A 22,786-nucleotide genomic window follows, 5' to 3' on the forward strand; every position below is an offset into this window, starting at 1 on the left:
AAGACAGAGGAGCATCAGCCCATAACCTCATACTTTCATAGTGCTGCTTTGTTTTCAAGAACTATTTTTGATTATGCAAGCTCTTCATAATTGCAGTTTATGGTGTGAGATACGGTTACATTCACTGGGGACCAAAGAAATTGCAGTCATAATGTTGTGTGGCATTGAGAAAATGAATTTTTTTTACATGTCTAATTAAAATGATACTGATTTTTTTCAAGGGAAGGATTAAATACAGATTTTTAAAAATCACCTTAACTCTTTTTGACCATAAGTTTGAAAATTTTCAAGCCTCCAGAAAAGTTGAAAGAATAGTACATTAATCATCCATAGACTTCATCTAGTTTTACCAATTGTTAGCATTTTGTCACATTTGCTTTGTCTCTTTGTATACATTATTTTGGTTGTTATTGGAACCATTTGCCCTAAATATTTCAGCTGCATTAACTCCTGTTAAGTCTTTTAATTACTGTTTTGAATATGCCTGATCTTCAGTTTCAATAATTATATATTCCAGGTGAGCAGAACTGTAATAATTACATTTAACTTTAGCTTATAGCATTATCTCTACAGCATGATTTAATATTGAAATTTTTTATTTTATCTTCTTCAGAACAACAAGATATGGATTTGGATATAGAATTTGATGTACACCTTGGAATAGCTCATACCCGTTGGGCAACGCATGGCGAACCCAATCCTGTCAATAGCCATCCCCAGCGCTCTGATAAAAATAATGGTATGGACAGACTGTACATGCTCTGGAGTGTTTGTAGAGGGCCAATAATAGGAGAAGAACGAAAACTCTGTTTTCATTATTTTAATATGGAAAATTTCAAGCATATTCAGATGTAGAGAGTATACAGAACCTGATATATCCATCACCCAGCTTTAACATTTATCAATACATAATCAGTTATATTTTTCTGTACCCCACCCAGATTATTTTGGAAGCCAATAGATATCATATAGATAGATATATCACAGATAACTAGATATCATAGCATTTAATTAGTAATTATATAAGTGTGTATCTCTAAAAGGTAAGGACTTAGTAGATTGATTTATCTCCTAAGTCTCCTAAGAGACTTTTCCTTTTCTCTCCTTTCTTCCTTGCAGTTTACTCTATTGTTTGTCCTATAGAGTTTCCTACAGTCTAGATCTTGCTAATGGCATGCATCCTGTGGTGTCATTTAACATGATTCTCTGTCCCTTCTATTTGTTATAAATTGGTATGGTATTTGTTTGTACCTGTAGTGTTTGGATGTTTTTCTTTTTGTGTTAGGTCATTGATAATCATTGCCAATATTAATTATTTCTTTAGGGGTTATAAAATGGTGATAGTCTAATACAATCTTTCCTTCGTCATTTATTATCTAAAATACTTCTATAAAGAGAAACTTCTCCATATTAACCACTTGATTATCCTGATGTATAGATTGTATAGGAAAGGCAGGATAAATGTTTGATTTTTTTCCCCTTTATTTACCATTTTTCAAATGAAGCGGTTGTAATGTTCTAAGGTGAACAGAGTTCCTTTTTATTATTACTGTATTGTTATAAATTCATGGATTTAAAATATTTCATTTGTTTCAAAACACTGAAGTAATTATCTATATTGATGCACAAAACTTCCCATCTTTAGTCATTGGGAGTTTATTCAGGTTGACTCCTGAGTCCTTTTCATGTGACCCAAGTAGGCTCAGTAGTCTTTGTTATTTTCTGGTAGTTCAAGATCTTACAGGTTTATCTGATCCTGCCCCAAACCTGGAATCAGCCATTTCTCTAAGGAGTCCTAGTTCCTTTCAGTAGAAACGATAATTAAAGACTATAAACCTGGGTGCCATGGTGGCTGCAACATGGGGGGCCCGGAACAGATGCTGGAAGTAGCGGTGGCTACCACGGAGCCAAGGCTTGAGGGGGTGGGCGTGGCGGCCACCGAAACACAGCACCCTCTGTTCTCTCCTCTTGTGGCGCCTCGTTGCTCCCCTCCATCAGCTGCCGTGAGCCAGCGCCTCCGCCCCAGGAAAAGAAGGAGTGGCGATGAAGAAGACCACCATCTTCCCCCCCCCAGACCAAAAGGAATAGTAGAAAGCCTGTCTTTCACGATTGCTGGGACACAGAGTCTTCAAGCAGTGATAGGGGTGGAAGCAGCAGCAGCGGCAGCAGCATTAATAAATAGCCAGGGCCGGTGGGCCAGGAAGTGGCTTAAAGCACCTCGTCGCCGGGTCCAGCGCCAGCACCCCCCGCCCGTGCCAGGCGGTCTGCATTTGTGCCAAGGCCCTTGCTTGCACATCAGCCAGATCCTGAGGGAGGCCCACTTTCATAGCCGACAGCACCAAGGACGGCCTCCCACATGATGTGCTGGCAGTTTCTTGCCTTCTGTGAAGGGACAGTGCTGTGCAGATTTGATATTTCAACTTAACAGTGTTTTAAAAAGTTGCACAAAAAAATGCCTGTTGGCTTTTCAGTCGATATTTGAAATAACAGGTTAACAGGCAGTTGTTTACTTCTGGTTTTGCTGCACTATTGTGATTAAAAAGGGGTTTTGAAGCTGTTTTTTTATAGGATTCTTTGGAGGGTGGGTATCAAATCTGCATCAAGGTAACCGTAGGAGGATATCTCATCTGCATGTTGAATCCATAGTTTGTCCAATTCAGATTGATTTCTAGATCTGTCAATTAGAAATTCTACTTTATGTAAAAAGGCCTTTTGAAAATGCAGAATCTTCAATTTTTAAAATTCAATAAACTAGAGAAGAGTATCTAGTTTCCATGAAAAAAACCGAAGTTTTTTTCCAAAATATAGAATGCTTGATTCAGTTTTGCCCTGAAATTAATTGCCATACCACCTCTTAGTATGTAGATGTCCTGTTGAAAGTACTTGCTCCTTTGTGCCAGGAGAACAATCAGATCCAAGTTACACTGTGTAAGTAAGCATCCTCCCTGATAACTGTCTTCTCTCTTTGTTATATATTTATATTTCCAGAGAGGTCTTTCAGACTCTTGGATGCTCAGATAACTTGTTACCATTACTCCTCCAAAGCCTATATCTCAGACTTAGAAAACATTGCTCAGTTATGAGTCAAGAAACATGTGACGACTTTTTGTCTTACAAACTGTTCCAGCAGTAGCTTACGTGATCTCATTGATAACTCCACCTCGTAGTGTCGAGAATTAAGGAGCAGGTGAAGGCTGACAAAGTGTAAGCTCTCTGAACTGATGTCTGAAGTCACAAGTATTTTGAAACTTGGAGAAGGATTTACTTTATGCTTAAAGTAACCCCCAACAGTAAGTAGGGGGCCACATTCCACCACTGAAACTGGAAAGACTGGTGTGGCTTAGAAATACCTCAGCAGAGCCACCTCTAGAAGAAACAGCACAGTAGTATTTATTTAGAGATGGATTGTTCCCGTGTTATTTAGTCATGCTAGAGAGCCACCCAAATTTGAATAACGAAGGCATAGATGAGTCTTCTGCCGCAGTGGCAAGCTGTGTGAACACGGAGCAAGGATGCATCAGGTCATCTTCTTGGGAGAGTGCGGGGAGGGACAACTTGCCATTCTATGTGGAGGAAAGTGCCTTAGAGTCTACTGCCTGCTCTCACCCTCCACTTCACTGGGAGTCCGCACAGCGCACACAGCAGGTCTGAGGAGCATGGATAGCTCTAGAAGGAACTTTCCTCTTTGTCAAGATTAGAAAAGGACACGGGACAGGATGAGATTTTCTTATGTGACAGAACTAAAATTTGAAGATGAGGCCTATAGGAAGAGGGCAAACATATGTACCTCCTTTCCATGGTTTGTTCCTCTAAATGGGTAGAGTTGAAAGGTCAGTTACTTGAAGTAGAAATGTAGAGTTGTGAGGGAAAGTTTCAGCATAGGCCCATGCTCACGGAGGGGATGGTTTGTCCAAGAACCTTTTTTTTTTTTTACTACCATCTCCCAAGTTCTAAAACCAGATGTTTGATGAGGATTTTGGATCATAATAGGTTTTATGGCAGGGAATATGGAAAGGATACATTGCTAATATTTTATCCAACAAAAAGGCAAACAGCAACTAAATGCTGTAAGAAGACAAGCTCTCAGGCACACATGTACACAACACAATTCAGAAATACCCAGGAGGACTCCTGCAGGCTTAATGGATGGCAGCCTGCTGAAACAAAACGTGTATTAACAAGAACATGGGGCTTCCCTGGTGGCGCAGTGGTTGGGAATCTGCCTGCCAATGCAGGGGACACGGGTTCGAGCCCTGGTCTGGGAAGGTCCCACATGCCGCGGAGCAACTAGGCCCGTGAGCCACAACTACTGAGCATGCGCGTCTGGAGCCTGTGCTCCGCAACGGGAGAGGCCGTGACGGTGAGAGGCCTGCGCACCGCGATGAATAGTGGCCCCCGCTTGCCGCAACTAGAGAAAGCCCTCGCACAGAAACGAAGACCCAACGCAGCCAAAATTAAATATAAAAATAAATAAATTAATTTAAAAAAAAGAAGTCTTTAAAAAAAAAAAAAAAACAAGAACATGTAAAACTCAAGAAAGCACGTTCCTTTTATTTCCCACCCAGCTGAAAGAAATGGAAGATGAAACCATCACTGAAACAAAACAGTTTTTTCCCAAATAAGTACAGTTATAGTGCTGGGCTAGCAATTAACTCTTTTACCCTGTTAAACACAAGAATAATCTCCATCCCCTCCTGCATATTTTCTACAGCCTTGGCAGCTTCAGATACATTTCTGTTATGAGGCTACTTGATAGTAAATGGTCATCTTTTAAAACTTCTGTTAGCTCAAGCTAGTAACACCATGTACTTCTATATTGTGCTGCCAAAAAAAAAAAAAAGACTATAAACCAGGTCTTAGAAGTGCTCATTGCACCTAAGCCTTTTCAGTGGGCAGAGTTAGGAAATATATATACCTCTGTGTATGTGCATGTATAAATTTAAAGAGAAAACACAACATAATTTTACACTAACACCTTCAATTCAAATCCAGGTCTGTAAGGTTTTTACTTAACCTCATTGATTTATGTATTTCTTTTCAGTCACACTTAAAAACTTAGTTCTTAACACCAGCAACATACTTATTTGATCTATCAGATGATACATGTACAATGGAATCATAATGTCAACACTACCATAACAGTATGTTGACTGTTTTTTATTTTTTTTTGTCCTTAGGGTATATCTCTCTAGGGATGTATAATCAAATTACTATGTTTTGGAGTCACTTGGAATAATCCTTCTGTATGTAATTGTTCTACTAGCTGGGTATAGCATTATGTTAATATATTTTATTTTGAGTTTTAGGAATTGATTTTCTTTAAAAAATAATTTTTATTTAAAACTATCTAAAATATTTGCATAGTTCTGAGGTCATACCTATAAAGAAGGCATACTAAAATAAGTCTAGCTTCTATCTTATTTCCTCTTCCTTATTCCATCTCTTCCTGTATATAAACATTTAACAAAATTTTTGAGTCTATTCTTCCATAATTTTAAAAAATAAGTGAATATATACATAAGCGTATATATGTATGTATGTGTGTATATATATCCCTTTGAGGTAAGATTTTGTAGTTTAATTCAGTAGCTACCTTTTTAGGTTTTTCATGCTTCACATAATTATTGGATTAGAATGTTAACTACTCAAACTTTTAATACTGACAAGGTCTTTATAAAAGATTTCTGAAAAACTATATGTTATATTTTGAGAATTTGGCTTTAAGGCTTTATATCAGCTATTTATGATTCTCTGTGTTCTAGCATTAAAATTTTAAGATTTATTTTTGTAGTATCATTTTGTGGTTATCTTTTCTTTCTTAGAAATCTCGTGAAGTGTTTAACGTTTGGTTTGTAATGAACGTGTTCAGTTCAAGCTCATTTAATGTCAGATCTTTAAGTATATTAAAAAACATTTTGATAATTTGATATAAAATTGAATTTAGTGGTAATTTCTCTCCTGATTTATGTGAACTTTAAATAAGAAATCCACATTAGTTGCCTTTACTTTACATACACTGTCAGTGGCTACAAATAATATTGTCAACTCCTGATTGCACATTCTTACGTTTTTGAAAGTTATTTAATCAAAAAAAGATGAAAACTATCCCACTGTCATCTGTATTTGATCTTGAAATGCTGCTTTAATTTTAGTTTATCTGACATTCTGGGAATTTTCTGGACCTCAGATAAGTAAATTAAACTACAGAATTGAGTAACTGTCCGTTTTTTCTCAATTCTTTAACTTAGGTTTTAAACTCATTTAGTGTAAATTGGATGAAGCCTTTCTCTTTAAACTTAGGAATGTTTTATGCATAAGAATGAATGAACAAAGAAGTGAGAATAATAGTTATTTAGTTCAACCCTTTCATTTTGCAAATGAGGAAACTGGCCCAGGGAACCTGCTTCTTTTACATGGTGGCACTGGACTGGTAGTTTAGCCACAACTGAAGTTGATGTCTCTAGACTCCAGTTTATTATATTAACCCACGATACCCACCTCTTAGCACTGTGTGCTTCTACATGTGAACTGTGCTGCTGATCTACCTGAGGATAATCTGATGATGAAAAGTGGATAATACTTGATTACACCTGAAAGTATAGCATGTAACAAATTTTTTGACTTGAGAAAAATCTCTTAATAGTAATGGCAATTTATAGTGTTTATTAGACCTATAATTTTTTGGTCATCAATACTTTTATCTCTTTTAGAATTTATTGTTATTCACAATGGAATCATCACCAACTACAAAGACTTGAAAAAGTTTTTGGTAAGTAAAGTGGCCTAAAAAGACTACCAGTCTTTGAAGAATACTTCTAATGAGAGCATTGAGGTTGTTTGTTGGGATATACAGTAAATCCTATCTTGATGTGATCAAATAATTCCTAAGACAGTTACAAGGATATGGTGGTTTATTGGACTTTTCTTTGTTGACAGTAGAACTTTTTTGTTTCTTATATGAAAAGAAAATAATTATTTGGCTTGATTATAAATGACCCAAAAGCTTAAATAAAATTGGAATTTGGGGGGATGTCTTTGCATTGTGAGAGACCGTGTCATTTTTAAAAGATTCTAGGGTGTTAGAAGACTCAAGACAGATTGAATGAAGGCTCCATGCCCTAAATAGCTGTGTACTGTGTAGTAATGGTAATGATGATGACTTCATGAGTGACTTCTCAGAGCTGTCCAGTTCAGCATTCTGCAGTGATGGAAACTTTCTATACATGTATTGTCCCAATATGGTAGCCACTGTCCACATGTGGCTGTTGAGGTAGGATGAGTAAGGAACTAAATTTGAAATTTTCTTTCACTTTAAATTTAAATAGCCACATATAGCTAATGGCCATTGTATTGGACAGTGAAATATCATCATTAAAGAAGGAATCATGGGCTTCCCTGGTGGCAAAGTGGTTAAGAATCCGCCTGCCAATTCAGGGGACATGGGTTCGAGCCCTGGTCTGGGAAGATCCCACATGCCGCAGAGCAGCTAAGCCTGTGCGCCACAACTACTGAGCCTGCGCTCTAGAGCCTGTGAGCCACAACTACTGAGCCCGTGTGCCACAACTACTGAAGCCCACGCGCCTAGAGCCCACGCTCCACAACAAGAGAAGCCACCGCAAGGAGAAGCCCGTGCTCCGCAACAAGAGAAGCCGCCACAATGAGAAGCCCGTACATCGCAACAAAGGGTAGCCCCCACTCGACCCAACTTAAGAAAGCCCGTGCAGCAACAACGAAGGCCCAACACAGCCAAAAATAAATAAATTTATTTAAAAAAAAAAAAAAGGAATAATTCATAATGGAATTAGTGGTTTGTGAATGTTATATATTTCATTATATTTTAATTATTTTGAAATGTATTTAATTCATATATGACATATATAGATTTATATAATTATAAGTATGTTTGGTCACAGAGAATACCTCACTATTTTGGGTTCACCGTAATTAGATGGTGACCTTAATTTTAAAGAGTGGGTAATCAGGGTGTGGTGGTCAAAAAAAGACTAGAAGTTGGATAATGAGATTTTTGAGGAAAAATTGTGTAGAAAAGATTTAGATATTATGAATATTTCCTTGAATGGGTCAAAATTTTTTCCTTTCTAATTACAGGAAAGCAAAGGCTATGACTTTGAATCTGAAACAGACACAGAGACAATTGCCAAGCTTGTTAAGTACATGTATGACAATCGGGAAAGTCAAGATATAAGTTTTACTACCTTGGTGGAGAGAGTCATCCAACAATTGGTATTAAACCACACTTTTAAAGATAATTATTGCCAACACTAATCACAATAAACGCTTAAAAATAACTTCGATAAGTAGGAATTATGCTAATTTCTTAAGTATTTTTTGCTTTTATTTCCCATGTATATAACTATTCAACTTGAATAATTTTGAGAGACTGATGTTTTAATGATTTTACTTCTTTCACTGTAGTTTAGTGTCATGGGAACTAAAAATAATCCAAAAGCAGTTTGTCCAAAGACTATGCATACACACACACAAACCCATACACACCACACACAAACATGTACACAGTACACACAGCTGGGGATTCATCACTTTCATGCTTCCTGCTCATTCAAGTGTTCCTCTAGTCAATAACTTAGCGAAGGGTAGCTTCGGTGAAATACACACTCTTTATTCTGGGATAATGTCTGCATGTCTCTAAGCCAGTAGTCAACTCATTTTTCCTTATGGGGACTTTTCCTTGGCCCTGTACCTCTACAGAAAATTATTTCCCAACCCGAGAGAAAAGTGGTATTGTTTTTGATCTCATCCCAGTTGTCCTAATCAAAGATTAAAGATATCAAAGATACACAAAGGTCCAAATACATAGTGACTTCCACCCCCACCCCAATCCCACTCATAACTGGCTTTCCCATTTAAAAGCCCTATACTTCTCTATGAAGGTCCAACCCTTACCTCCCATCTCCACCCAAATCTTATGATGTCTGCTGCAAAAGGAGTCAGGAAGGTAGAGAAGATAGAGAACTGTTCCTTCTCTTTACTCAAGGCAGAGTAGTGTGCCTTCCCAGCCTTTTCTTGTTTCTACTCGTATAACCCAGTTTTTTCTGTTCCTTCCTTCTCCTACCTTATGTTCCTCCTTTATTCATTCTTGATTTCCTTAGGCCCTGTCCCTGAGGAGTTTGGGTTGAGGGGGCGGTATGGTGTGCATGTTAATAATTGTGATTGTGTATATTTATGTCTCCAATATCAAGGACAAAAAGAATGGAAGTTAACGGTGGTATAAAATTACTGGGCCAGAGAATGGGTTTTGGATATGGAGCTTGGGATCTTTTCTGATTCTGCCCTTCCCTTACTAATGCATAGTATGGGAGATATGATGTACCTATTGAGAAGTATTGGTAGCGTGTACAAAGGTGTCTTTTAAAATGGTCTGTTTAGGAGCTATTATCTACTGAGCCTATTTCAAGAGTGGACTTGGTTAAAAAGTGGATCGTGGATACATCAAAGCTCAGGAGTAAGTGTCTACCTAAAATTTAGACTCATTTATAAACTAGTGCAAAAGAGTAGCTGTGTGAACAAAACATTTCTGTGCTGAAGCCAGTATATTTTAGGCATTTCACATTTGATAATTGATTATAATATATATTGCTAATGCATTTTTTTTCCCTCTATAGGAAGGTGCTTTTGCACTTGTATTTAAAAGTGTTCATTTTCCTGGCCAAGCAGTAGGCACAAGGTATATATAAATTTAATAATGACTAATAATTATATGTATTTTGAAACTTTAGAATTATAAGCTTATTCCCTGTACACTATGAATGGCCCTTCACCATAATGGCTCTGTCCTTTTTTAGAGATATCTGTGTGAGTCATCCCTTGGTATCCATGGGGGATTGGTTCCAGGAACTCCCGTGAATACCAAAATCCATGGATGTGCAAGTCCCCTATATAAAATGGTGTAGTGTTTGCGTATAACCTAGATACATACTCCTGTACACTTTAAATCATCTCTAGATTACTTACATACCCTAATGTAATGTAAATGTTACATACATAGTTGTAAATACAACACAAATGCTAGTGTGTAAATAGTTGCCAGTGTGTGGCAAATTCAAGTTTTGCTTTTTGGAACATTCTGGAATTTTTTTTCCCCAAATATTTTCAGTCTGCAGTTGGTTGAATCTGCAGATGTGGAACCCATGCATGTGGGAGGTTGACTGTATTTATTTTCATATGCCCTTCTTGTCTGTTGTTTTACCACTATTCCGTGTAACAGAATCCCTTAACAAAGCAAAAACATTTTGGCATTTATAATTGGCCTTTTGTTTGTAGTGGGGCACCATTGTTACTTTGTGAATTTGGATGTTGAATATTTTGTAAAATATCCATATTTTTCAGAACTATATATTCTAGACAGAGTCCTAGATAATTGTACCATTACTACTTTTACTGGGATATTCAAGCCTAATCATGAAGTCCTTTTTAGAACAGTGTGGAACCCTAAGAGTTGGTAAGAGAGAGCTGTCTTTAAAATGAAGTCAAGGGGACTAATGTTCATATATTGTTCACACATCAAAAGAAAGGTTCCATTTTACATTAAAAAGGAGAAAGCTTTCTAATGCATCATTATAGAACAGGGGTCTGCAAACTTTTTCTGTAACAGGCCAGATAGTAAATATTTTAGGCTTTCTGGGCCATGTTGCCTCTGTGGCAACCACTTAGTTTTGCTGTCGTAGTGTGAAAGCAGTTGTAGAAAATGTGTAGAGGAAAGGGCATGGCTGTGTTCCAGTAAAAATAGACAAACCTGGCCTGTGGGTCATAGTTGGCTGACTTCCGAATATTTTTTAAAAACTCTGTTTATGTCGTTCTTTTGTTATATCTGAAGTTGAACTTGGAGAGAGAGTTTAAACATTAGTGCATTACTTATAAAAATGGTTTAATTCTGTTTAATTTTGTACTAACAGAAGAGGTAGCCCTCTGTTGATTGGTGTACGAAGTGAACATAAACTATCTACTGATCATATTCCAATCCTCTACAGAACAGGTAAAAACTATTCCTACATCATGCCATGGGAAAAATGTATAAATTGAGTGCAGTAGTTATAAAGAATTGTTTTCCTTAAATTGATTAAATGCCCCTTTGGTCAGATCCACTTATATATATAGTTCTGTCTAGATATGAAAAGAATTTGTTTTTGTGATTTCTCTGACGAGTAGAATTTTTTTCTGTTGTATATCCTTAGCTAGGACTCAGATTGGATCAAAATTCACATGGTGGGGATCACAGGGAGAAAGAGGTGGGAAATGCACTCTGCATGGATGGGGAGGAATCTTATCCTCTTTTGTTCATTCTTTACTAATTCTTTGTTCTTGGAGTGAGTGAATGTGCTGGGCCTCTAAAAATAGGCTTATTTTATGGGGAAACATATTTTGACATTATTTTTCTGATTTGTGGAGTGTATTTTGTCTGTCTGCTTTTGGCATTTAGAAAACTGCTTTTAATAATTTGTTTCTTTAAGATCTCTGAGATTTGAGGAAATAGTTGAAATTTTAAAGTTTTTTCCTTTGTTTTAAATTAAAATCATGTAGGATACATTATTATAAATAAGATGCTGAGATTAGGAAAAGAGCATTGTGTTTGCGTGCTAGGCTATTGTAGATTGACCTCTGTGGTAGTTATTTGAATAATTTAGCCTAATTTTTAACTGAAATATGTTCAAATGGATTTTGTTTTATGCATGACATTTTACGTTTATGTTTTTACATTTGATACCTTGACTGGCTTTGTTTGAATTTGGAGTTTTTTTTAAATTTACATTTGAAGTTTATCTTTTTAGCTGTACAAACTGGATCATTTTATTGATATAATTAGACAAAATATGGTGTGTTATTTTTGTTTACTTTTTTACTAAAAGCTCTCTCTGTAAAAGACACAGGGAATGGTAAATTCAGGAAATTGAAACCCATATTATTAATGCATAATTCTTGGTTTTTTGAAAAAGATTTAGCAAAGTGCTCTAAACCTATTCATCTTTAGATAGTGGCTGCTTTCACTGTTTTACCTAGAGCAGAAAGTTATTTCCTTAAATAACCTTCAGTCCTGAGATGTTAGAACTTATTTTCCTCCTCCCCTCCCTCTCTTTTCAGAAAAAAAACTAGCCTACCAGTATAAATTTTGGATCCAGAGTTCCAGATTTCTGTTAATAATTCTGCTTGTGTATATATTACTTATGTGATGTGTTACCTTGTACAGTGTCTTAGGCTGCTTTTAGAAGCAATGGAAAAACATTGGCTAAGGTCTTAAGAAGTTGGAAGAAAAATTTATCGTGAGACATCTTTTTGAGATGAGGGGTTGTGTTTTAGTAACCCTGATTTCTCTAGCTCCTAGTAGGTAGATAATGTATGGCTCAGCAGAGTTTAGTTTAAAAAGTACAGCCTCTTATTGAAGAGGCTGTATAAAGGGGAAAACACTGGACTGGCTTTCAAACATTTGCTATTTTCTCCAGGTATAACTACTGACCAAATAAAGCAGGATGATAATAATCATTTTCACTTAAGTCAAATCAGAGGAGATAAACAATAGATGGGAAGACATTTTACAGATTGTAACAGTCATATAGGTGTCAAGTGGTAATATTCTTTTCATTTAAATAGGCAGTGATACCTTCAATTCTTCTGAATATTGTATTTAAATATACCCTGTTACTTGAAGAAGGAAATAACCAATATTTGTAGAAAGAATATGGTGAAACTCAACCCCAGTAGGACATTTTATAACCAAAGCTAGTTGTATTTAAAAATTTTAAAATGTAGGTGCTGGCCTATCCCTTTGCCTATTTTTTAATTCACCTTTTTACATACAGTAAAGTTCACTCTTTTTGATGTACAATTTCATGAGTTCTGTCAAGCGCATAGAGTTGTATAATCACCTCCACAATCAAGATAAAGAATAATTTATCCCCTAAAAAGTTCCCTCAGCTGACCCTCTGTAGTCAACCCTTGTCCCCATACCCAGCCCCTGGCAAACACTGATCTGTTTTATCTTTTTATAGTGTTATCTTCTCTGGGATGTCATCTTATACTTGTTTTTTAAAGTGTGGTATCTTTCCTGCTATTGAATTTGGGTGGAAAGAGCTATTTTGCTTCCATGCCTAAAACACACCAAATAATCATGGGTTGTGGAGAACTTTGAATGTATGTTACTGAGAATAATTACTATCAAGTTTTTATAGACATGCATTTTAGAGGATGAACACAATATGAGTTTTTACAAGTATATTTATGGTATCCTCTGGCCATTGTATCCATTGGTTACAAGGTCTACTATGTCCTGATCTTAGAGAAAGGTGCTTTTTTGTCTCTGTGACATTTATATAGCCTTCAATTAATAGTATTTTCTGTATTTGGCAAATTTGTCAAACTTCATTATGCCTTCTAGTTTTGACTTTAGTTGTGAATAAGCAGAGAGGAAAAAAATTCTTCATCAATAGCTTGACAAATTAAGTAGAAATGCCAGAATTCTAAAGTGCTAGAATGAAAAGATATTATCATTGCAAAAGGACTATACTTTATCCTGACATGAAAGTAATGTAAGAAAATCCAATTTTAAGAAAGGAGAGGTTCTGGGTTTATAGTTCCAGTCCTTAGCAGTAGCTGCCATGTATGATATACCACGGTTAGAGAGTTATAGGTATCTTTGTTTTGTTTTTCGATCGGAATTAGTGTAGCCTGAACTTTGACTTGTTATGCTGACTTACTGTTAAAATCTAGAGAAGTTTTGTTAGGAGATAATAAAAATATGCCACTAGGCTTCATTTTATTTTTCATTGCACAATTTTGATATTTTTAATGTAATTTTAATGATAAGTTTAAGTATACAAACTTATATGTATTAATTTCATTAAGTTTTGTATGAAGTTAAATTAAAATTAGGCTATACATACATTAAAAAAAGACTTAGTGACATTAATTATTTACCTTTTACTTGGAAAAGAAATATCACATTAAAGAATGTGTAACACACCACTGTATCTGTCACGCTCTCTTTAATAGTTGCTCTTTCACTCTATGCCCGTTGTTCTTGTTGGCTTATTGCATGGAAGTAGGGTGATCTACCTGGCATTGAAAAGTTGCTGGAATTATTTTGCATTGCTATGGTTTTTTGTTGATTTTGTAGAAAATTATGTATATTTATGTATCAGCCATGGTTTTCTACATGTGTGCTGATTCTGTTAACTCTATAATATAGGCAAAGATAAGAAAGGAAGCTGTAATCTCTCTCGTGTGGACAGCACAACTTGCCTTTTTCCCGTTGAAGAAAAAGCAGTGGAGTATTACTTTGCTTCTGATGCAAGGTGAGCTTCCTTGGTTGATTCAGAGAGAATTCTTAGTAAAACTTCTCATGCTACAAGAAACCAAGAAGTCATTTTGTATATATCTAGTCATGCTGTAGAGGAGAACTTTGTTAATTAAGGATGTGAAGGTGACCTTTTTGGAGATGGTGTTCTAGAACGTTTTTGCTCTCAATTCAAAGTATGTAGGTCAGTGTACAAAGAAGAGGTAAGTCCTTGAGACTTGTTCCAGTGTATTTACTCTGAGCTCGTGGTTTTTTTTTCCTCTTCTTTTAGGAGCCTTAACTCAGGTTTTATAGGAAGGAGAGATTTTAGATTGGAGAGTAGAATGGCTTAGGAGCATACCAATTATAGTATAATTGCTAACCTATATCGTGTTTTAACCCAACGTGGACACATCTTTTTAATTCAGAAGTAATTGGCAGCAAAATCACTTATAGGAAATAGTATTAGACTAGGACATTTTGAGAGAAAATGCAGTGGGGATGCTTAGAGGCATTTATAAATGAAATTCGAATAGTAATGAGGATAAAATGGAATCACTCAAATCGCCAACAGGTATTTGAATCATTCATTGTGCCTGAAAGTAAGGGGATCTAAAAATGAATGATCATGCAGTTCACGACTGCAGGGGATGTATTATCTCAGTGAGAAAACAAGCTTCACTGTTTTCTAAATTTTACAGGTATGTAGGGTATGTAGTCGGTGCTGAGATGTGTCATTGCTGTCATTAGGTAGGTTTGTTACAGAGTTGACAGTTTTGGCTTAAATAATCTGGAAGTTGCAGAAGTGTCTCAGCCTCTTTTCATTCACTCATGCGTTCATATTGAACACTCCAGCAAAGCCGTGTGCTTGGCTCAGGAGATACTGGTGGGTAAGAATAAAAATATTACTTGTCCTTAAGGAGCTCTTCCTTAACGGAAGAGACAGATTTTAGGCAATGGTCACCAAGTATAGAATTCCAGCCGTGACACGAACTACAGAATGCTTATAACACAGTGACTTAACCCTCCTATGGGTACAGTTCTTTAAGGGAATGGTGCTTGAACTGAGAGTTAAGGAGATACTAGGAGTTCATTAGGTAAGGAGGTGGAGGGAAGAACAGGCATTCTCTGCAGATGGATCAGCCTGTGAGATCTTGGGCTGGGTGTGAGTGTGGCTGGAGTGGAGAGGAAGTTTGGTGGGAGACAAGGCCAGAGAAAGAGGTAGGGGTCATGGTAAAGGCATTTTGCTGTTTTCCTGAGAGCTAAAGGGAAGCTGTTGAGCGGTGTGTTGGTGAGGGAGAAATCTTGATTAGGGTTGTCTTTTGATGTCCATTTTGGCAGAAATGGAGAGTGGATGGAGGGAGGTTAGAGGGAATGTGGGTGGAAGTTGGGAGGTTCCTGCAGTAGTTCAGCCAAGGGCTGATGGTAGCTTGAACTGGTTTGTGGTGGTGGACACAGAGAGAAGCTTTGGGAAATATTTAGGAGTTATGATTGGAGGACTGATGATAGGTAGGATGAGGAGGAAATAACCATGCTTTCTCATCTGATCTCATCAAATTGGTTGCCACACAGAGTTCCTTTTCTTCATTGTCTGCAGTGACCACCCCCCTCCTTCATTTCCCTGTAGGGAATGGCATTGATAACCAGAAAGTTATCAGAGATATTGCAGGGTGATAGACTTTGTATTTAAACTTGGTCCTTTTGTCCTAATGATAGTTGTGTTTATAGTAATCATCCTAGATTATTGATTGTACTGTCTCCTTGAACATTTTTAGTGCTGTCATAGAACACACCAATCGTGTCATCTTTCTCGAGGATGATGATGTCGCTGCAGTGGTGGACGGCCGTCTTTCTATCCATCGAATTAAACGGACTGCGGGAGATCACCCTGGACGAGCTGTGCAGACCCTCCAGATGGAACTCCAGCAGATCATGAAGGGTGAACCTTTTTATCCTGTTACACCTTGGTGTCCTCGATGGAAAGGATATTTTCTCCTTCCTGACCTGGTGTAGGAATCTGATAATACAGATTAGTGAAGGGATAACCCCAGAAAGAGGGATGATTCTTTGGAGAAATTATCTGCTGTGTTGACAATACTTCTCCAGACGAATTCATGGTTTCTTGTTTCTAACATTAAAAAAGAAATCAATTATTTAAGTGGTATTTGATGTTTTAAGATACTTTATAAACATAGTTTGTGTTCTATTCTTTGTTCCTCTCTTATTCTCTCTGTGCTTCAGTTTTCTCATATGTGAAATGGGGATAATAGGATTTACCTCATTAAGGTTGTTTTGGGGATTAAGCCCTTACAACAGTGTCTGACATGCTCAGTGAGCTCTACATAATGTTTGCTACTATTAACTATTATGATTATGGTGATTGTGGTTTTTATTTTCCTTTCTGATGGGGTTGTGGTGAAAAACAAGCTAACATTTATTGCATAATGGCTATATGTCAAGTCTTTACTATATTAATCCACACTACCACGCTATGAAATAGCTGCTAGAACAGATTATTTTACAGATTAAGGAATTTCCCAGAGCTGGTTAGCTATTAAAAGATAGAATCATGATTTGAACCTAGATCTGACTCTAAAACTTAAGCTTGTCCCACTCCCCTGTTTTTCTATAATTGCATATTTTAGGTATGAAGTTAATAAAAGTATTTTTCCTCCTTGTTTATTTTTCTTCCCGTTGGGTAAAATGTCATATATGAATATTGTTCTCTACTGCATGACCTTTCGTTTCATTTCATTTACTAAGATTATATTAAAGGAGATAGACTTTTCGTTGAATACAAATTTCTTATCCTTTGGCTTGTTAATTTTTGTTTTAATGATACAATTTATATTACTTTAGGCAACTTCAGTTCATTTATGCAGAAGGAAATTTTTGAGCAGCCAGAGTCAGTTGTGAACACAATGAGAGGAAGAGTCAACTTTGATGACTATACTGGTAATTACATGTGAATTATGTTATTATTTCGAAGTCTCTCATGGGGGTTGACATTGACAGCCTTATCGGGTTCATTGTCCTTTATAGCCTTGTAGAGTAACTATGGCTGCCAGCCATCAGTGGAGCCCGGTCCTCTTTTAAAAGTCCTTCAGTGTGTGATTCCACTGATATGAGGTGTATCTAGGTTAGTCAGATTTGTAGAGACAGAAGGTAGATTAGTGGTCACCAGGGGCTGGGGAGAGGGGGGAATGGAGAGTTAGTGTTTAACGGGTATAGAGCTTCAGTTTGGGATGATGCCAAAGTTCTGAGATGGGTGATGGTCATGATTGCGCAACAATGTGAATGTGCTTAATACCACTGAATTGTACACTTACAAATAGTTAAAACGGTAAATTTTATGTTATGTATATTTTACCACAATAAAAAATAAGGGAATAATAATAATGGTTGCCGGGAGCTGAAGGGACAGGGGAGTGGAGGGTGACTGCTAATGGATACAGGTGTTTTGGAGGTGATGAAAGTCTAAAGTTAGATAGTGGTAATGGTTGCACAACTCTGAAATACTAAACACCACGATCATACACTTTCAAAGGGTGAATTTTATGGTAAGTGGCATACCTCTAAAATGGTTATGAAAAATATAAAAAATGCCTAGAAAGTCACATTTGAAAATTGTCAGTTATGGGACTATTAGGGTGATTTTCCTGGAGAAAAAAAGAAGTCCTTCAGTGTACCATTAAGAACATTTAACTTCTTTTCAGTACAAAAATCCTTTATTGGGCACCTACTATGTACCAGGGATTGTTCTGAACACTGAATTCTCAGAAGAATGGGACCTGGTCCCCTTGTTGGGAAGCTTGCTTGTATCTGTTCAGCCTAGGTTTTCTCTCTCAGTTTATAAATGAGTGAAGTGTGAACTTCCCAGAGGTTTTCCAGGTGTTTGCCTAACGCCTTATGGGATAACCTGTACCTTCCTGCCTGTTTAAGGTGGGGTGACAGTGCAGCTCTGGTCTTACTTCTGGAAGTTCTCTCTAGACCTTGTGTCACAGGAGTTTCTGCACCTTGCTGAGATGAGTTTGAGATTGACTTTCTGTGGTCATAGGGTATCCATAAACTATTTATCGCTAAATCAGATTTATGGAACATTCTTCATGACCAGTTTAATAAACAGTTTAACAAACAAGCTTTGGGCTAAGCTTCTCAGTGTTAGGAATCAGTTTTTGAGAATTTATATCTAGTATGCAACAATCTTTTCCTGAATTTGTGTGTTATACATATAATATTAAGTGCCTTCTCTTTTATGTCACGTCCTGCTAACTGATAGAGAATGATTCTCAGAATAAATGTGGTTTTTGTATACTTTTCTTTTCTGGAGGCATCAGACTCTTTCTCAGCAGGAGAGATTTGTTGAAGGCTGAATTATAAGTTGAACATCTGGTGAACATGGTGTGTGGCGCACCATGCTGAACGTATCAGGGACTGTAGGAAAGTTACCTCTGCTGCGGTCTCCTCCTTGAGGTTCTTAGAAGGGGGATGAATACATAATTAACTATTTAAAGAAAGGTAAAATATGATAAATGACATTAGAAACACAGTTTAATGTTGAAATGTTTAAAGTTTAGTGTTGAATTTAGAGAAAGTAGAGAATGAAACTGTTTGTGGACAGGGGGCCAGGGAAGGCTCCATGAAGTAGGCAGGTGGTGGTTTAAAGGATTTGTAAGGTTTGAATAGGTAAAGATGAGATGGGAGCATTGCAGTTGGTTAGAATGCATTTGCTAAGAGGAGATAGTAGAAAACCATCAGAAATTTGTTTGTGAAATAATATGTAGTCCAGTTTGTCTGCCAATCTAGTACTTGAAGAGGAATAGAGAGCAGTAAGTCTAGGGAAGAAGGTGAGAGGAACTGCCCAGGAGGGCCGTGAATGCATTCTATTGAGTGTGAACTGCCCAGGAGGGCCGTGAATGCATTCTGTTGAGTGTGAACTGCCCAGGAGGGCCGTGAATGCATTCTATTGAGTGTGAACTGCCCAGGAGGGCTGTGAATGCATTCTGTTGAGTGTGAAGGGTACCTCCCTTTGTAGAAATTGCAGAGCTGTTAGGAGACTTAGGAGCCAGGGGTGATCAGAGCTTTACTGAAGTGACCTGGGTACCAGTCTCCAGTGTGCATTGGAGGAGCGAGAGGCTGAGATGCAGTCGCCAGTAAGGATGTTGTCCCATCTGGGGTAAAGCAGTGGGGAATGGGAGGGCAGCGGGGGCCAGGAGAGAAACAGGAGCACTCCAAAGAAGGACCTGTACCTGCTTGTGTGGGAGAGGGGGTTGTGGAAGGTGGTTGAACTGGAAGAACGGGGAGAGTAGCAGTAAATACTGTTATGGTATGGAATGGAAATAAGGTTAGGAAAAAGTTTTGTTTTATAAGGGAAAAGAAGGAGATAAACTTTGAAAAGTCATGATTTTAAAAAGCACTTTTATCTATGGTATGTGTTCCTCATAAAAGTTCTATAATATAAACAGGATAGCTGTTATCTTTTTTGTTGTTAAGATAAGGAAATTGAGGCTCTGTCAGTTTGCAGTCTGGCCAAAGGTCACACCACCAGTCATCTATGGAGCCGGACTAGCCTCCAGTGTTCAGTGGTGTTCCCGCTCCATCCCACCCCTTTCCTCCAGACACTCCTGCTGTAGTAGTGGTCTCCCTTACCAGAAGTAGGAGTCTCTCCAAAGCATCAGTTCAGACCATGGGCGACTCCTTCCAGAACTATCCCAAACGCCCCTCGGCCATCAGGGCATTTGCTAGGACTAATTTTAGGGAAACGCTTGTGACCAACTAATCTCACTGTCTAACCTCCCTGTCCTTCTTGGTCATCATCTGAAATACAAGTCTCTCTGATAGTCTGTCTGCTTTATACTTAGTCATCTCCAAACGGATTTGCCTTTGCATGACTCCCTACCCAGCCTCTTAATGTTGTTTCCTTTTCCCTCAAGTCTTTTCAATACATGCCGAGGTCTGAGGCAGAGGTACGTGAAACGGAACAGCAAGAATGCCAGTCTGGCTGGGGTGGCCTGGGTGAGAGGAGACGTGCTAGGAGAGTAGGTCAGAGTGAAGCAGGAGACAGGGCTCGTGGCCACTTGAAGGCCATATAAGGAGTTTGGACTTCATTCCAAAATTACTTGGGAAGCCAGTGAAGCTTTTCGTTGTTTTATTTTCTACTTAACTAGTTTCTTAAAATAGAGAAATATAATCGGCCCTCTCAGTATTGAAATTTAAAAGGAAGAACGTAAATTATTCAAAAATATAAAAAGCAAGACATATACCTTGGTTCCATTTTGTAACTAGTTAAGGCAGAAGAAAAGAGTGGAGGAGATAAAGAGCAGGGGCAGAGTAGACAGACTGACGGAGGGTCAGATGGAGAAGGACGCGGCCCACGGGCATGCTCACTGCTCTCCTCAGCCGGGCGCCGAACTGTCTGGTAGCCACACAGAGCCTTGGGCAGTGTATTCGCTTGGTAGGTGCTCAGAATATTAGTTGAATAATTGAATGAATGTTGGATGAACATTTCTCACAGGTAGAAAACTAGCCATGTGTAGAAGGACCCATAGACAAGGCACCCTTAGCAGAACACATACGTGGCTATAGAGACAGAAAGAGGACAGACTCATTGGAGGGTTTTGTGATCAGATTTATGTTTTTAAAGAATCCCTCTAAGAGATCATTCTGGCTGTGTGTGGAGAACAGGCTCTAGGAGGTAGAGAATAGAAGTTAGGAGAGTACGGCTCTTGTCCCGGGGAGGGATGTTGGACTTGGCTGATGATGTTAGAGGTACAGTTTGAAGGCGGGGCTCACAGGACTTGCTTCTGTAGTCGCTGTTGAGCAACCAACGATGGATGACCCTGCCGTTAGGTGGACGGGGTGGCATTGACTGAGATGGGAAAGACTGAGAGGAGAGTGGTTTGTATTGTGTTGAGGGCACTGTTCTGGGCATGTAATGGAAATGAACACAACTAAGACAATTTTTTTCCCAAGCAGGCTTACTGAAATATAATTAGGTATAATAAAATTGACTGTTCTTAATGTATAATTCAGCGAATTTTGTCCAACTTCCACAACATGGTCATAATCCTAAACAACCTGTACAACAATCAAGAGTTAGCACAGATCCTTCACTGGAAAAATTTCCCCAAGCCCCTTTGTAGTCAGCCCTTTCCCCACCTCCAGCCGCCAGCGTCTACTGATCTATTGTCCGTGTCCCTATAGTTCTGCCTTTAAGATACCTTTTAATCTGAAGAGAGGAATGTAAAAATGACCGAACAAGGTAGGATGTGGTAGATACTGTAGTTGTGTAGGCGTGTCAGGGGGTGCGGAAGGTTAGTTACAAGTTGGGGGTGGCCAGTTAAGTTCTGACTTACTTAGTTTACATTTCAAAACGAGAGAGAACTGTGCTTCCTAAGAGGAATATGAATGCTTTAAAACAGCAGTGTTGTTTCCCAGATTGGCATTGGCCACTTATGAAAAGCGATTACCTGTTTCATATGGTTCTTTCCTAAATAATTATATCCACAAACTTTTATTTCAGTGAATTTGGGCGGTTTGAAGGATCACATTAAGGAGATCCAGAGGTGTCGGCGTTTGATTCTTATCGCTTGTGGAACAAGTTATCATGCTGGTGTAGCAGTAAGTGGCTTCTTAAAATTTTAGTTTAATTGTCATTTTGGGTATTAGAAGATATCTGCAGATAAACAGTATCTCCAGTAACACACCATGTAAAACTATTTTTTGTTAAAACATCGTGTTTTCTTTTCATGTTGTGACGGCAAAAATCAAGAAGGTTGGGGGGAGAAATTTTAATAGCTACTTGGAATTATTTATCAATGGATCATCTGCTTTAGAAAGGTCCTTACATATACAGGTAGACCGCCTGCAACTAACTTCATGAAAGGCAAAGAGTGGAAAGTTCTTATGCCATCCTGGCCTTGCAGTCCACAGCGCATGCCTACTTCTGTTAGAGCCATCACTGGGTTTTGTGTATCATTGTTCACTTGCCCCAGACAGATGGCTGTGTGAACCTCAACAGGATTTTACTTGGTAGGCACATTTCTGCAAAGAAGGGAAGTCTTCTTTTTGATAGACTTTGTTCTTTAAATTGTTATTTTGGAAGCTGAAATTCTGTATCAAAGATGTGTGTTGGTTGTCAATATAGAAGCGTAGGAATTTAACAATCTTTTAGTCCAATAAATCAGATCCACGTGTAGTTTCCCTTGTAAAGAGACAGGTAATGTGCTGTTGATGTCAACTCCTGTAAGCAGAGAAAACCCTTACACACTCAGTTTCTACTTTTAGGATTGATTTCCAAAGTTCATGACAGTAATTTTTTTATTTGCTGGGGCATAAATATTAATTATCTATACTCGTGGGAGCCATTCATTTGACGAGTGAGTGAAACTAGCTGGTCACTCAACCCTTGCATCTCAATAGGCTTTCTTCTTCTCTAAAGCACCCCCTTCTCCCTCCCCTCCCCACCCCCCGCCCCAAATT

General features: G+C 38.0%; 1 protein-coding gene and 1 pseudogene across 4 annotated transcripts in view; both read left to right on the plus strand.

Moving 5' to 3' along the window:
- GFPT1 (glutamine--fructose-6-phosphate transaminase 1) overlaps positions 1–22,786 on the plus strand; it is a 68,034-nt gene that overhangs the window by 20,845 nt on the left and 24,403 nt on the right. For 2 of the 4 annotated variants that reach the window (XM_036872672.1, XM_036872675.1), the window contains 10 exons: positions 614–739; positions 6,711–6,769; positions 8,110–8,244; positions 9,645–9,706; positions 10,935–11,014; positions 11,214–11,267; positions 14,219–14,324; positions 16,081–16,244; positions 17,165–17,260; positions 21,828–21,925. In XM_036872672.1, the coding sequence (XP_036728567.1) occupies positions 614–739; positions 6,711–6,769; positions 8,110–8,244; positions 9,645–9,706; positions 10,935–11,014; positions 11,214–11,267; positions 14,219–14,324; positions 16,081–16,244; positions 17,165–17,260; positions 21,828–21,925 (980 nt within the window). The remainder of the gene's footprint in view (positions 1–613; positions 740–6,710; positions 6,770–8,109; positions 8,245–9,644; positions 9,707–10,934; positions 11,015–11,213; positions 11,268–14,218; positions 14,325–16,080; positions 16,245–17,164; positions 17,261–21,827; positions 21,926–22,786) is intronic. The other 2 variants (XM_036872673.1, XM_036872674.1) reach the window with 2 other exon arrangements.
- LOC118905831 lies at positions 755–2,540 on the plus strand (annotated as a pseudogene).

Source organism: Balaenoptera musculus, chromosome 13 (genome assembly GCF_009873245.2).
Source record: "Balaenoptera musculus isolate JJ_BM4_2016_0621 chromosome 13, mBalMus1.pri.v3, whole genome shotgun sequence".
Classification (NCBI taxonomy): domain Eukaryota; kingdom Metazoa; phylum Chordata; class Mammalia; order Artiodactyla; family Balaenopteridae; genus Balaenoptera; species Balaenoptera musculus.